Here is a 15,068-nt window from a genome sequence, read left to right as displayed (position 1 = left end):
CTCTCGAGCAGATGCAAACGTTTACGGAACACCGAGCACACTCCAGAAGAATACACTGAAATTTCTAACTGGCTGATCAGCGCTAGTGCAAACAAGCCGCCAAATATGTGTACAACACGAAGAACACAGATCTTAAAATATCCGAAAGGACAATCCGAAGGAAAAAAGCCAAGAAAGTTTCACGTTTAACAGGAAGCAATAAAATGGAGGGAAAAGGAAGAAGAGAAAACCTATGGAGCGCGTTGCTGCATAAAAATCGCGCCATGCGGAGACTGAATTTTCAAAGTTATTCGAACAGCGCTATGCAAATATTTGCACGAATGTTCTGTATGCGAGAGAAAGAGGTACGATCGCTGGAGAAACAGCCACGCCCACTTTTACTTGCTGTTCTTTTAAATATCGGCGCATGATCTCGCAGAGGTCCGTGCAGCTCGTTTTCACAGACGTTTCACTGTGAAGTCGATAGGAGAACCGATACCGGAAGTGAGCCTCTAAACGCTCCCTTGCCGGCAGTTCACACGTACCAAGAAAGAGGAAGACGGAATGTGAACTTTCGGCACTGTTTAGAAAATAATTTATGTTCGTGTACTACTCGAAGCAGTTAGGACGAGACCCTGTTTATTTTATAATTCCATTTTACCGTGAACGCAAAGAATAATAAATTTTGCACCGCGTTATAAATCTGACTGATTGAAAAAAGTGGATTTAATTAAATTTAACATCCGCATAAAATTTGTCTGTAATAAAATAGACATATAGATGGATGATAGATAATAAAATTTATATAGATTCTATAAAATTTGATACCGTAAGTATTATTCTGTTGCACATCGAAATTCATCGAAATAATTCCTTTACCATAGGAAATCCAAGTATCGTAGGTTTCTAATTTAACGAACGTTGAATGTATAACGAATAAACATACGTATTTTGTACTGAAGTAAGACGCATGGAAAACTCGTGTCGACGTTATTCGTAGTAGAATTATTTTTACCATTCCTATCACTAAAAACGGAATTTATTTTTATGTTTGCTTATAATATTTTTTATAATAGTGCACGTGATTTCACGTAATGCAAAAACTAAAGATGCTAGTGGACAATGAATCAGGCTAATCGGCAGGATAAAGCAATTGGATTTCTCTGTTTATGGACACACGCTAGAGGGAACGTTATCGCACGAACGGTCAATAGAAAATCACGTTTGTTTTAGACCGAGAGAAAGTCGTCAGTGACGCGACCAAGTTTAGAACGAGGATTGCGTAAATGATTTTTCACTGATTTGTCGAATACTATCGTTCTGCGTAACGTTCGTCGGACAAGGGCGTTCAGTTGGAAGCGAAACAAATTTCTAAATGAATCTAATCAGGAAATTTGAATATCCAAATTCGGAATGATTATCTCGACGAGCGATGGACGTGTCAAAGAAGAGAGCGTGGGTGTTCCTTTTGAAATACGAAATTTCACGGAGAGCCTGCAATCTCTGGCTACACCCACGCAACATCGGCCACTTTCAAGCTTTTTTTTCTGCCACTCGCACGTCACCTTCAACAATGCTCATTTAGTATCTTAAATCTGATTTCGTTGGTCGTGTTTCGTAGCTTCCCGATTGTTTCGAAAATACTTGGTGCAATTGTACCGACAGAATTGACGCAATTAAGGAGAATTTACCTTTCGGCCGATGTACGCGTATACCAGATAATTTCGCTTTGTCAACTTTATATAATTCGACGCGAATCTTTCAAACAAGCAAAAGAATCTATATAATTCTACGTTTCTTATTATCAATTTACACGTTGAGGAATTTATTAACATAGACTGACTCTCCCTTTCATTCTTTCATTTGTATTTCCAAAGCAGAATTGGCATTTTCTTCTGAAAGATCTTTCACAAACATTGAAATTGTTTAAGGTAGCAGAGACGCTTCGATAAATGTTGACAAATTTTCTCAGATTTGTCGAGAACCTACCACAGTGACGGTAGTAGCTATTCATTGTTTTCTCAATGGATTACAAATTGCATGAAATTTTTTAATGTTTTATATAACACGCTTGATATGTCCGCGACAAAGTTCCTATAAGTGTTGCGATACTTTCGTGAACGACTGTACGAACGAAAAATTACAGTACATTATACTCTTATATGAATCGTTTGTCCCCTGATGAGTTCAAATAAATATACGATCCTGCCTTATCTCGAAATAAAGGAGTCTGCGGGAAAACCAGTCCTGTCGATAAAGATCGCAACGTATTTCAGCGAAAAGCGTGCAACGATGACGTCATTTAGATACTTATAGAGATACAACGATCGAGTAGAAGCGAATGAGTAATGTAACTTGCGTTATGCCAGCAGGATCGTACGCTGGGAGGCGTTTTCAAGGAGATCTCGACCTACGCTACATCTGCGACTACGTCGATCCGATTATCCATTGATTCGCTTGATAACTTGCTTGCTTAGGGTCGATTGGAGTGTACGATAATATTTTGTTGTCCCTTGATACGCGTTTCTTACAGGATCGAACGTTCCCGTTAAATCAGCGTTGAAAATGTTAGTTACAAGATCTCGCGGTTAACGGCCACATCTGAGAACGATTATTTACCATTATTTAACCATAAGAGCGAAGAGAAAGATTTCACGTCGTGTGACGAGAGCAATTGTGCTCAATTATGCTGTAAAATTGTTTCCGACGCTCACGTGATATAGAATATTTGCTTGCTATTCAAAGGACAGGAGAAATCCTCCTTTTACCGTGAAACCAACATCCCAGGACTTTGAGTCCAAGAATAAACAGAAAATAAGACTCTGTTCTCTGGGTTCTCAATCCGGATTCCTCAGGAGTCGTAAAACAACTTGCAAACAGCTAGTACTGGCTCGAGGTACGTCGAGGTATAACAACGGTGGCTCAGGAATTTGAATAATTAAAATAATTGGGAGTTTCGTACCGATGAACTTTAAATATACGTAGGAAATGATCGCAAGAATAATTGAAGAAGTATGCTTGTAGCGTGAAGACACCGCAAGGGTCAAGAAATAAGTTCGTCAGGAAGAAAATAAAACTTGCACGTTGATGCGGTGGAAATTCGCAAGAAAGAAAACTGTATCCGTGGAGAATCAAATTCTACAAGAACATACAATTCCGTTCTTCAAACCATTGAGCTACTAAATTGGATCATCGATCGCTGTAATTATTCTTAGACTAAGATTTTTGCAACTGATTAGATATTAAGTTAGAATTATTTCTAATGAGTTTACCATGGCTTGTTAAACACGTAATGGTCGTAAAGGTAAAAAGGCGATGATCTCTATGTACAGACAAGTTGAGATAAGGCTTGAGAGACACTGCTTTATGCAAATAATCCCAGAACGACCTTGAAATAACTTGCGCATTTCCATCATTTTTCTACCAAAGTCGTACGTGTACTTTGGAAGATGTTCATGCCGGTAAACTATAGTTACAATTATTATACTTTGTATTACTGCGAGGTTACACGGATCGTATTTCAAAGTCTCATCCTTGAGAGATAAACGTTCGCGTGGATATAGATCTGAGCTTTGTACGCCCATCGATCGACATCAGCCTCGAGGCGGATTTTTTTACGAAACTGCATTTCGCGCTGCATCCTTGCGATTATGTGTAATTGGATCAAACACGAACGCGAGTGTTTAACTGACGGCGTTGTATGAACGAGGCGTCTGCATGCGACTCCGCGTATCCGTATATGGCACTTGCAGTTTTACTATCCGATAGAAACCATAGCAGAGTAACCTTCTCCACCATAACACGAGTTCCGTTCTCTGACACACCCTATCGTGAGACGAGTTGACACGAACATAATTGCGGGGTGTAAAAGATCGTGTTCGAAGATTAAGTACCTTACCTGTCAATTACATATTCATATTAGATTGACACGTATGAAACGTCGCTTCGTTAAAGTTTAAATTTGGCGGGGTAATACTACTCGTTAAATTTTGTTCAATGGATAATTATCAACAAATTAAGGAAGAAGAAATTTTCTGTAAATCGCGTTCTAAAGCACATTGACAGTCTTTCAAATAAATCTGCGTCTTTCATTCTCTGATTGAATTTGTGAAATTTACAAAATTTTATCCGCTTCGAAGTTCTTCAGATCAGGGAGCAAATGCTCCTAATATCGTCTGGTCTATAGTAAGCGTCCAGCGGTAATATTTCGAAAGAAGAAGCATTGGCAGAAATCGGCAAAGAATCGAAGATGTGATCAAACGTGTATGAAAGAAACGCGTTTCATTTCGCATGTACGTTGGTATCTTTCCTAGAATTTACGACGCATGTTTAAACACATGCGAAATGGCCGCTGACTCGCTGAACCACTTTCATCGGCGCACACCGATAAGTGCATTTAACAACGCCGATGTCGGTGTTTATTAGACAATTTCTCTAATGTCGTTTTCGTGTGGTATAACTTTCGATGTGAGAAACGTATCGCAAACTCTCACTTTCCATCCAAAGAACCAATTTGTATTTTATTTACTTCGTCTCTATATCCTAATATGGAATTCTAATGTAGATATATAATAGTACTATCGGTGGATCAACTGCTCGAATAAAACCAGTTCAGGGTTACGTGGATCTGCCACGAAGACATCGGACCATCGTCGGGTATACAAGAAGAAAAAGAGCTGGACGTAACGCTTACATCGACACGGTGCAACTTGGATCAACTCCGACAATTACACGCTCACCTAATCCATAGAGCAGTAGTTGTCCGAGTCTACTACGTAATGTCGATACCTAAATCGGCATGGATTGGAAGATAAAAGTGTGTCGAGGGAGTAAGAGGTGTCTCGAGTGCCCTTGCTACGTTCACCGTCATCGCATCACGTCGGAGAACGTTTATTGCACTGTGGACAAGTTTTTGCACTTCTCCTTCTTCCCTCTCTTTATTCTTTTTTTTTTATTATTATTATTATTGCAACCTTCAAATCTCGGAAGAATAAGAAAACTGAGTTGGAGAAATTGGGTTTAAGAAGCCATCGAATATACTTGAATCTGTCCAGTCAATCGAAAGGAGATTACGGCAAAGAAGCAGAATGTAGAATAGATAAATTTGTTTCTTCGTGTTGTAAAAAGAGAGCATTGCTAAACAAGATGATCAATGTCTTGATCACCGTTATTGCATAAACATCTTGGGTCATCGGTTATACCAACTCTGCTGTAATGATCAGCTTTGCGAGCAATTTATCGTAACGATCAATTCTCTCGAAAGGCTTTTATTAAGGAATCAAGGTTCTAAATTATCGTTGCAACAATTTTCAACAAACGCTCCCCTCTCTTTAGTCGTCGATTATTAAAATTCATACATCGTTCGATATTAAACATCTATTACGTGTCCCTCTCCTCTTCCTTTAAAGTTTCCTTTAAACTGTACATTTTTCTAAGCTATTATTCCTCATAAAGCATTCGTCAAATTCAAAAGAATGAATTATGGATGATGAATTGCATAAACACTGAATTATTCATGGATTGTTAATTATTGTTTAATTTTCTATAGAATGGTTTGACAACTCCCACGAATGATAAGACAGGATGAAATATAATTATGATGCACGTAACTATACAGAACTAACGTTTAAATACTGTTACGAGTTGGTATGTTTTATCGGATAGGGTAATTAGAAACGATCCAGACTTGCAACACAATGTTCGTCCTTTCCATTATCCAATTGGCCTTACCATATACGTACACGTATGGTCGCCTTTAGAGGTCTTATTTACAACCTTGCGCGACGAGCCAACAGCTCGGATTTTACTGCTCGAATTAACCATCGAGCTTCTTGTTCTTCTTATCGATCATTTGCCGAGCTAAACAATTTTGATTACGACGCAATCTATTTCGAAGGACACGCTCGAGGAACGCTGATAATGAAATTTTCTGATATATGCTACGTTAGAGATTGCTTGCAAAAGTAATCGATCGTTTATGATTTTGAAGTTATACTAGCACTTTGAATCAATGAGACTCAACCATCCTGATTATATTGACGAGACTTTAAACAAATTGAAAATGTACGTAGAAACTACAAGATATCTGGGGCAAGTACTATTATACATCTCGCAATTATATATAAGTTATATTAGCACTTTGAATCAATGAGACTCAACCATACTGATTATATTGACGAGACTTTAAACAAATTGAAAATGTACGTAGAAACTACTAGCTATTTGGGGCAAGTACTATTATACATCTCGCAATTATATATAAGTTATATTAGCACTTATATTAGCAAGTTATATTAGCACTTTGAATCAATGAGACTCAACCATCCTGATTATATTAACGAGACTTGAAACAAATTGAAAATGTACGTAGAAACTACAAGATATCTGGGGCAAGTATTATTATACATCTCGCAATTACATATAAGTTATATTAGCACTTTGAATCAATGAGACTCAACCATCCTGATTATATTAACGAGACTCGAAACAAATTGAAAATGTACGTAGAAACTACAAGATATCTGGGGCAAGTATTATTATACATCTCGCATTAGCACTTATATTAGCAAGTTATATTAGGAATCAATGAGCTGATTATATTACTTAAACAAATTGAAAATGTACGTAGAAACTACAAGATATCGCACATCTACATATAAGTTATATTAGCACTTTGAATCAATGAGACTCAACCATACTGATTATATTGACAAGGACTGTGCGAGTAACCCCTTGAAATATAATTAACGAGTACTAAAAACGGTTAATTACGAGAAGAAAATAGTAGCATTGTGCGTGAGATATATCGGATGGGGATCAAGCAATTATATAAAGATCGCACGATTAAATAATAATAAAATATTTAATCAATGTACTAACTTTTTACAAAGTATCCGGTTATTGCAATTAATTCGATGTAAAATTCAACGTTTCGAGTGGTTCTAATTGATTGGCCAAGGACTGTGCGAGTACAGAGACCTTTCAAATTAAAATTCAGTACTAATAAAAACGGTTAATTGATGAGAAAAAATGTAGCATTGTGCGTGAGATTATCGGATGTGTTCAATTGGCACGTTTTCCACGGATCCTTGTGGCTAATAATCAAGTTTAATCGATGAGAAACGGACTCTCGCGTTTCCACGCGCCTCTGAAATCGCATGATTCATACACACTTCGAGCAATACCGGAGAGAGTCGAGCGAATCATGGTTTCAGCCTGACATTTTCGCAAGGATTTTTCAGTCGATGACGCGATCTTTGATCCGGGACTGGATTCTCGAATATGTCATTATCGAAACCTTCTCTATCGATCCTTTCTTATGACTGATCGTACGTGTCCTCAAAGCTTCTTATATCAGTCAGTGAACGTTTCCTTAGTTGTTGCACCTAATGATTAATTAGAAATATTATTTATCCGAATCTGAATGTTTTCGTTATTCGATAGATGGATTGTCAGAAACGTTACGAACTTTCCAAACGAGTTTAACGTTATCACAGGTACTATCTTTCGATATATTGTCATTGGTAAATAAAAAAAGAACCACTGTTCGCCAAACAAAAGAAGAGATCTTACACTTCGATAAAAAGATGTTCAACGTTCCTCACGAATTTGCATCATCTTATTCGTGCATACCGATCTTTACGAAACATTTCTTTCGCGAGAAGAGAACTAACAGAACTACTTTTTCGACTTTTCTTAAATCTTCGAACAACTTTATACATTCTGTATATTTCTGTATCTTCGAAATTTCCCACAAATGCAAAAATATCTTCGGTCTAATCATCGCCGTCCCACGCTATCCCTTGTTCGTCTTATCTATAGGGACAAACGATTCTCTAAGGACAATCTAACGAGCATCGCTCTTCTTTTTTTCAGATCACAATAGCGAGGCACAGCACCACACAAGCGGCCCAAATACCCGAGCAGCTGCCTACATGTGAGTACCTATACACGCCTGTAGCGCTTTCTAATTGTCAGTGTAGCAGCGATAACTAATTAGACGGAGGGTCAATTAACCGAGAACCTCCTCTGGTCGACTTGATGGTGGAATCGGTGGCCACCTGCCGGTGAATTGTCTCTCCCATGGAAAACGTTTCCTGTTGAATCAAACGATCAGATAAAAAAAAAAAAGAAAAAAATAGTTAGATGCTTTCCACGCGTGCGTACGCACTTTCTAAAGAGCACAATACGCGCCAGTAGACGATGACAATGATTCCACGAACAATGACCGGTTTATGAACAGGTCTAATTAGTCTGGCAGGGAGCGGTCGTCGTCTTGATTGATCGAGATGTTCAATTAATTACGCTCGCGACTAATTACCGGCGAGCCGTTGGCGGAGAATAAGCGGACTAATTAGAGAGACGTTTTAATCTGCGCTTGGAAAAAGCATACCATCATTCGATATGATCGCGTGTAGTCAAGGATCATAGCAACGATTAGTGGCTCAATCGCTGCATCATCGCTGAAAGTCGATTTTGTCGTTTCTTGAATTTATAATTGCGTGTAATTATTTCTGATGGACTCATAGCAGCCACTGTTAGATTCTATAAGGGCAAGTTGAAAATATCTTTATGGCATGTTTTCACATGTTGTGATATGGAAATGAACTTGAGAATACGTGTTTCCTTCATCTTGGCCTCAGCCACGTAAGATACGTAAAATGCGCGACGTTAATTAATTACGATTTAATTATATACGTGTACGTTGTCAAATATGCGATCGCGCGTAAAATGAGTTACGGGTGGGCAAAAAATTCAGAAACGAGAACTTTTCTACTCTGCTATAGCTGCTGCTATAGGTAATTCGTGTTACCTATTGGTAATTCACGATACATCGATAGTAACAGTTAGGCGATACAAGTTAATCGAGCTACGAAGAATCTATCGATCGAAATCGTTGACGTAGAGTAATAATGGAAAGAAAGGGAAAAGAATGGTCAAGAAGAGAGGCTTTCCAGACGAGCAACGACCTTCCTCGGAAGACATTGCTTCGGTGGAAGGTGAACGCAGTCGTGTGACCTACATTCTCATGTGGCGACCAGAGAAAGATCACGGAGAGAAGAGAAAGAGGCTGAGACGAGATATAAACGAGACGAAACGAGATGACGATTACAAACAGAGACGACCAGACGATTACAAACAGAGACAACCATACGATTTCCTCCTCAACATCGATGCGAATCGAAAGTCCTTGCGAACGACGGCCAAACACTTTCAGCCTTTTACCTTTTACCATCGAGTTCCGCCAGAATTTCACCGACTAGCATATTCTGTCAATTTGGGGAAAAATTCTGCAAAGAATCCTCTCTCAGGAACCAAACCGATCGACTCCTCCTTTTCTAAATTCTTCGTTCTTTCTGTAGTTTCACTATTTTCATAATTCAAGTTATGACCTTTTTTATCATTCGAAATTTATTCACTGACTCTTACAATGAATACTAAATCTTGGATATTTTATATATTCTTCGATATATTGTGTATTCTATACACCTTGGCATCTTTAAATTTCCATTTTTCCATTCCGTCAAAAATTATAATACTCAACACGCGTCTGTAGTTAATACGAAGTTCGTGTCGATGTTCGAACAATTGGAATGTCGATGTCAATTGTGTAAAAGAATAGGAGGATCGCCTGTGCATAAAAATGGCTGGATTTTTTCGCAACGTTTCAGCATTTTGCAATGGATCGTGCTTAAAATTTTGCGTTAATCTCTGACGAGAACGTTGCACGACCTAGCTTCAGCCATGACTCGTATTACACAGATAGCTTGTGACAGACTGTGAGACGATGAGATCGAAACTTGGAAATTGATTGCACGCTTACGTGCGATAATATTGTATCGATAATAAGCGTACAATAGATGATTCTACTTTCATTCGCTACGTGACACCATAGTTCCTCGACTATACAAAATCTACTTCTCGAATACGTAAATTTCTCCCGTCTGCGACAGTGATTTATGAATGACTAGACAAAATATTTGTAAAAAAAGAAGAAGAAGACTCTGAAAATTGATACGACAGAGTCGCGCGTTTTAATCTAATTTGACACGGCAAATTTGATACGTTTTTATTCGAACGACATAGTATATACGCGTATAAAAATTATTCATAGTGGTGATCAAGCGATGTGATCACGTAAGTACAGGCAATGTAAAAAGAGTATCTTAAAAAGTTTTAGCGAATTGAATGGAATTCCTCGGGTGTCGCGACAAGACGGGAAAAACCAGAGGAAAATTCAACCTAGTGCACTTAGAAACCCACCGTAATGGATTTATGTAACGACTTCGATTACGTTGCTTCGAACGAACGATTAATGAGTCGGACCTCTTTTTACCAGCACGTCTGACGAATCGAAAGTGCCCCTCGCCACTGGCCTTTTACTTTTTATCGTTCGTTCCAGAGAACTGTGGAGAACGAGTGGCATATCGAACGGCGAAACGCGTACTGGTCGCGATTATTACTTTGACATTTCACAAACTACCGAGAATTGTATTATTATACATATATTTTTATATTTCTTTCGCAAACCATGCTCGTTAGATCTCGTTTCGTATTATGAGATAGATTCGAAGATATATCACCAGCGATGATTAATGGGTAGCATGCACGCACAGGTCAGATTCTCATCAATATGATTTCTATATACTTTATTAAACAGCGCTTGCAATTAAACGATATTCGATGTTAGATGGTTAGAAACTTTTCAAACATACCCTCGAGTCAAATTTCCGGCGGTTAACGAAGTAAAGCAAAAACGATCTATACTACGCAGTGTTAGCGTGAAAAATGCGGACGCGATGCAAGTACGCCAATTGTACGCGATTCGGTTTCAGTTAAATCGAGAGTGTGGTTTCCGCGTCGCAGAGCATCGAGGGTACAAAGCAGGCTCGAGGATTTCTCGAATACCTTGACTTTTATGGGAAACGCTGTAAAAGTGAGATCATCGAGTTCTATCCATAAACGTACAGCGTTCGGATCGAAGCACTCGTTCCGGTCGAAATGTTCTCTCTCGATAATTGAAGATGATCGGTTGTTCCCTTTTGAAACGTAATGTTTTTTCAATTTTAAACGAACGTGGTTGAACGAATAATTAAAACGATATATTCGATTCTCGCTAGCGTTGTAATATTAAAACTCTGTTCGGTTAAGCTTGTCGCATCAGGACCGGCCGTGAAAGTGTTAATTACACTACAGAATGACCTAAAGAAGAAATTATAGATTTATCTTGCAATTCTTCGCGAAGCGGAAAACGTCAATCTCTGCGCGACAAATGTCATTGTTCATCCGGACAGCGGTCGGTTGTTTGCTCTCCCAAGAGAAACCGCGCCTCGGAGGAAAGTTGTTTTTCCCCCTCGCATTGGCTTTTGCATGCGGGCACGTTTCGTCTCTTGTCGTAAGCGACTGTCGTTTGCGAGCTATTATCCTCAACGTGAAATATCCATTGTGCTACTCTCAATGAACGCTATGCCAATATTCTGAAATACGTGACACAACTTTATTTTCGTAAGCTGTAAAAATATAAATAAAGAATTTATGAATAATTTATGGACGAATGGACGATGAGTGTACATAGGGAACGTGTTAATTCTCGTTTATACATGAAAATGCTCGCGCTCAGAATCGTGAAACTTCTCTAAATCTTTCGTTTTCTTCGACTACGGCCCGAGAATCATTGATTTACTCGATTAACGAACATATCGAGATTTCCTTTTGTACGTTCACTTTTCATTTCGCCCCTATCGCCCGTCCAAGGTAAACTCCAAGGCCGTTTCAATTCGCACGCGTTCATTGCGACTCGGTTAAAATCGCGACTTTCATAAAAGCGAATACGCAGCATAACTTTAAGCGGAATAATCAACAATTCGGAAGAAGCTTTTCTGCCCTTTTGTTTCCAATCGATTAGTCCGAGGGTATTTATACGAATTCACGGATTTTACGAACACAAGTGGAATTTATTGAAATATCGAGTCAATCGACGAACGAGTCGTTCTAGAAATAAATACCAATAAAGATAACACAGTCGTATCTTGATCAGTGCGAAGGCAATTACAGTTTTATCAAAGCAAAAGTTAAATTAGTTATTCGTCCGTCTAATTACACATCGATTAATCGAACGTCACGGTTTCTAATTTATTTTACATTAGCTCTGCTGCGTGTAAGTAATCGGTACCACAGTGTTGACCATCTTCTGCTTCTCGATCGAGACGCCATGAACTAGTTGTTAGTACAGCATTAGAAGATTTAAAATGACTCAGGCTATTTTTAGAATATTCTACATCCATGTTTCTTGCGATCATCCTCTCCACAGTGTAATGTATTCGCTATTAAATTAAACGACGCGATCTGTTCTATCAGGCACGTCGATTCCTATCGATGTGTACTCGCCAATTTCTCAGTCGACCTAGCAATTAGAACGTTCTTCGTGTACACAGTTCAATTAATATTCATTGCGACTATGTAAAATGTAAAGCTGTCGATTGGTTTCTATAGAAATCCTGATGACGCGCACGCGTACCTTAAAAGCTAACAATTACGATCGATGACTTTATTCGACATTCTTTATTTAGATGGAAACAACGATATATTAATGTTAAGGTTGTTCGACGTGTAAACGGAGAAAACTCGTGGATAAATTGCAAGGCAGAAAATATATTTAAACAGAAGCGTAATTATAAGTAAGAATACAATTTGAGCTGGTGCAGATCCGCACGCAAGCTGTGTTACCCAATAACTGAGAACCCCGAAGCTAATGTAACGTCGATTCACATCAAAGACCAGGACACACACCGCGGACAGGATGGCATCCAGATGTCTGCACATCCTTGGCGCGTACCCTCGATAGTCTTAAGGACCCACCAGGGGTCTTGGAATTTTCATAGTTAAGGTCCTTCGGACCAAGCGAGTATTTCTTGTCTTAGATTTGTAGAGGATTGGTCTTATCAGATATCACGAAATACAGATTACTGTTTGCGAGCAATTTATTTAAGATAAATATATTGTCTATAAATTTGATTTGACACACTAAGCACAAGTCCAGATACAATAACTTTCGCGAAATAAATACGCGCAGTCTCAAGAAACTCCGTATATACGTCTGATGCGTCTGTATGCTTACACTGCGATCGCTGAACTTCTTCGCTCGTCATTTCGTTTGTTTATTTATACTGGTCGGGGGACAGTCGGAAAGTTTCAACTCGACGGTTGAAAGTAGCGGCGACATTGTTTTGCTCGGAGTTTGTTACTCCTTGCAATACCTGTGACCTAACGGTCATGATACTCCGAAATAAAACAACAACAGGATTTGAGTTTGTCCTGCTTAGCATAGAAAGTTGGTTTTCATCGCATCTGGTATGTTCCGTTAGCAACTTTCTCGCGAGGGCGGCTAAAACCCTTCCTGGTCCACCAACCGTCTTATTATCCAATCGGAGACGGTGTCTACTGCCCTCGCTTCCTTGACCAAAATTGTCATCGACAAATCCGATAGTCCCGTGTCCTTAGACACACTCACCCCTAGCTTTCCTCGGACATAGTATCGTCGGTTAAATTCACTTATTCCGTATCCTCGGAATAGTCAACATATCTTTACCGGTCTCTACCCTTATAACAGTCGCGTACTTAACGTATCGTTGTAACTAAGTCTTACACAACGTGGTTGGAGTGAACTGTGATTTATGTTAATTCAGTGTGTATTACATTGTGATTGGCGAATTCGTAATAAAGTTTAATTGAAACAAAATTAATAGTTGCGTTACGACTCAGCTATTTTATTTCATCAACCAACCCTTAAGTTTACGTGACACTAACGTCGCCTGTCTACCGTTTACGGTCTGACTTGGTCGCAGTCTTTTGTCTACACGCTGTTGTGACATCGATCACATCTCAACCTACATCAGTGATAAGACATTGACCGCCGACCTTCGGACACTTTTGGACACATCACCGCCTTATCATCATAGCATACACCAAGGCTGCGACGCACCTTAGTCCACATCAGAGATAGGATATGGACCCCCGACCTTCGGATACTTTTCCACATCATAACCTACACCTAGTCCCTCAACATCCTAAAACCAAAACGTATATAAACCGAGACTTCACCCAGCAGTTCTTGTTCTTCTTCTAGTTGCTGTACTCATACAACCCCTTTTCTCCGGTTCGGTATTATTTTGTAAGTGTTAACATTTATAATAAAGTTTTATAAAGGAAAATTAGTAGTTGGGTTACGATTCAGCCTTCTTACTACAATCCAAGTACCAACTTTACGTGACACTGTCGATGGCTTCAGTGCTTGAGAAAACTGAAAACACCAGATGTAGAGTTTTCTTCGAAGTGGTGACCACTTCAACAATTAAATTCGATATTCTGTTAAGTAAATGCGAACCAACTTATCGTGTAAACCAACTTATTATATAATATCTGCCTCGAAGAAATAATAGCGCCAGAACGCCGTTATTTTTCGGAGATCTTAGCACGAAAGGTCAGCAGTAAGTTCACGAAATATTCGCATTTCTGGCTTAATGTTTGTAATGATACACGCTAGTAACTGTACGTTTGGCGAATCTATAATTATGCGGCTCGACCTATGATCAAGTGGGTCGTAAATAGGAAACGAGAGGGGAGTTATAAATGATTCTGGTTAATGACGATTGCAGGATTATTAAGCGGTCAACGACGCTTCCTTCCTCGAGGTTCCGTTACTCCTGAATTTATTCCGAACGTTTCGCGTAACTTATCCTAACGAGATTCACCCGCGTGTTTTTTCTTCGACGCTGATATCGTATGATATCGGAACTCGTTTTCTATGCAACCAATGCGGTAGACTGTAATAACTTCCTCCCATTAAAATCGAATTCCTGAACGAATATGCATTACTATACATAGACTCGCAAAAGTAATCAAGTGCTTCTAGACACATTATGAGTATACGTATATTATGAAACCCGGCTATGGTGATTCTATTTGTAAAGAAATTAGAAAATATTTATAAGTCTCGATATTTACGTTCAGTCGTGCGTCTATTATTTTCTTATAAAACAAAAGCAACTTTTGGCACAACCTGATACTTTCGTAAGGCATCTATACCACTG

At 38.9% G+C, this 15,068-nt stretch overlaps 1 protein-coding gene across 1 annotated transcript in view; it reads left to right on the top strand.

The window, feature by feature from the left end:
• LOC117243073 overlaps window positions 1-15,068 on the top strand; it is a 72,757-nt gene that overhangs the window by 7,046 nt on the left and 50,643 nt on the right. The window contains exon 3 of the mRNA XM_033510256.1: window positions 7,855-7,915. Coding sequence (XP_033366147.1) covers window positions 7,855-7,915 — 61 coding nt within the window. The remainder of the gene's footprint in view (window positions 1-7,854; window positions 7,916-15,068) is intronic.

Source organism: Bombus vosnesenskii, unplaced genomic scaffold, assembly GCF_011952255.1.
Source record: "Bombus vosnesenskii isolate JDL3184/JDL3185 unplaced genomic scaffold, Bvos_JDL3184-5_v1.1 scf7180000013265, whole genome shotgun sequence".
NCBI lineage: Eukaryota > Metazoa > Arthropoda > Insecta > Hymenoptera > Apidae > Bombus > Bombus vosnesenskii.
This window is presented reverse-complemented; position numbering and strand designations above follow the sequence as displayed.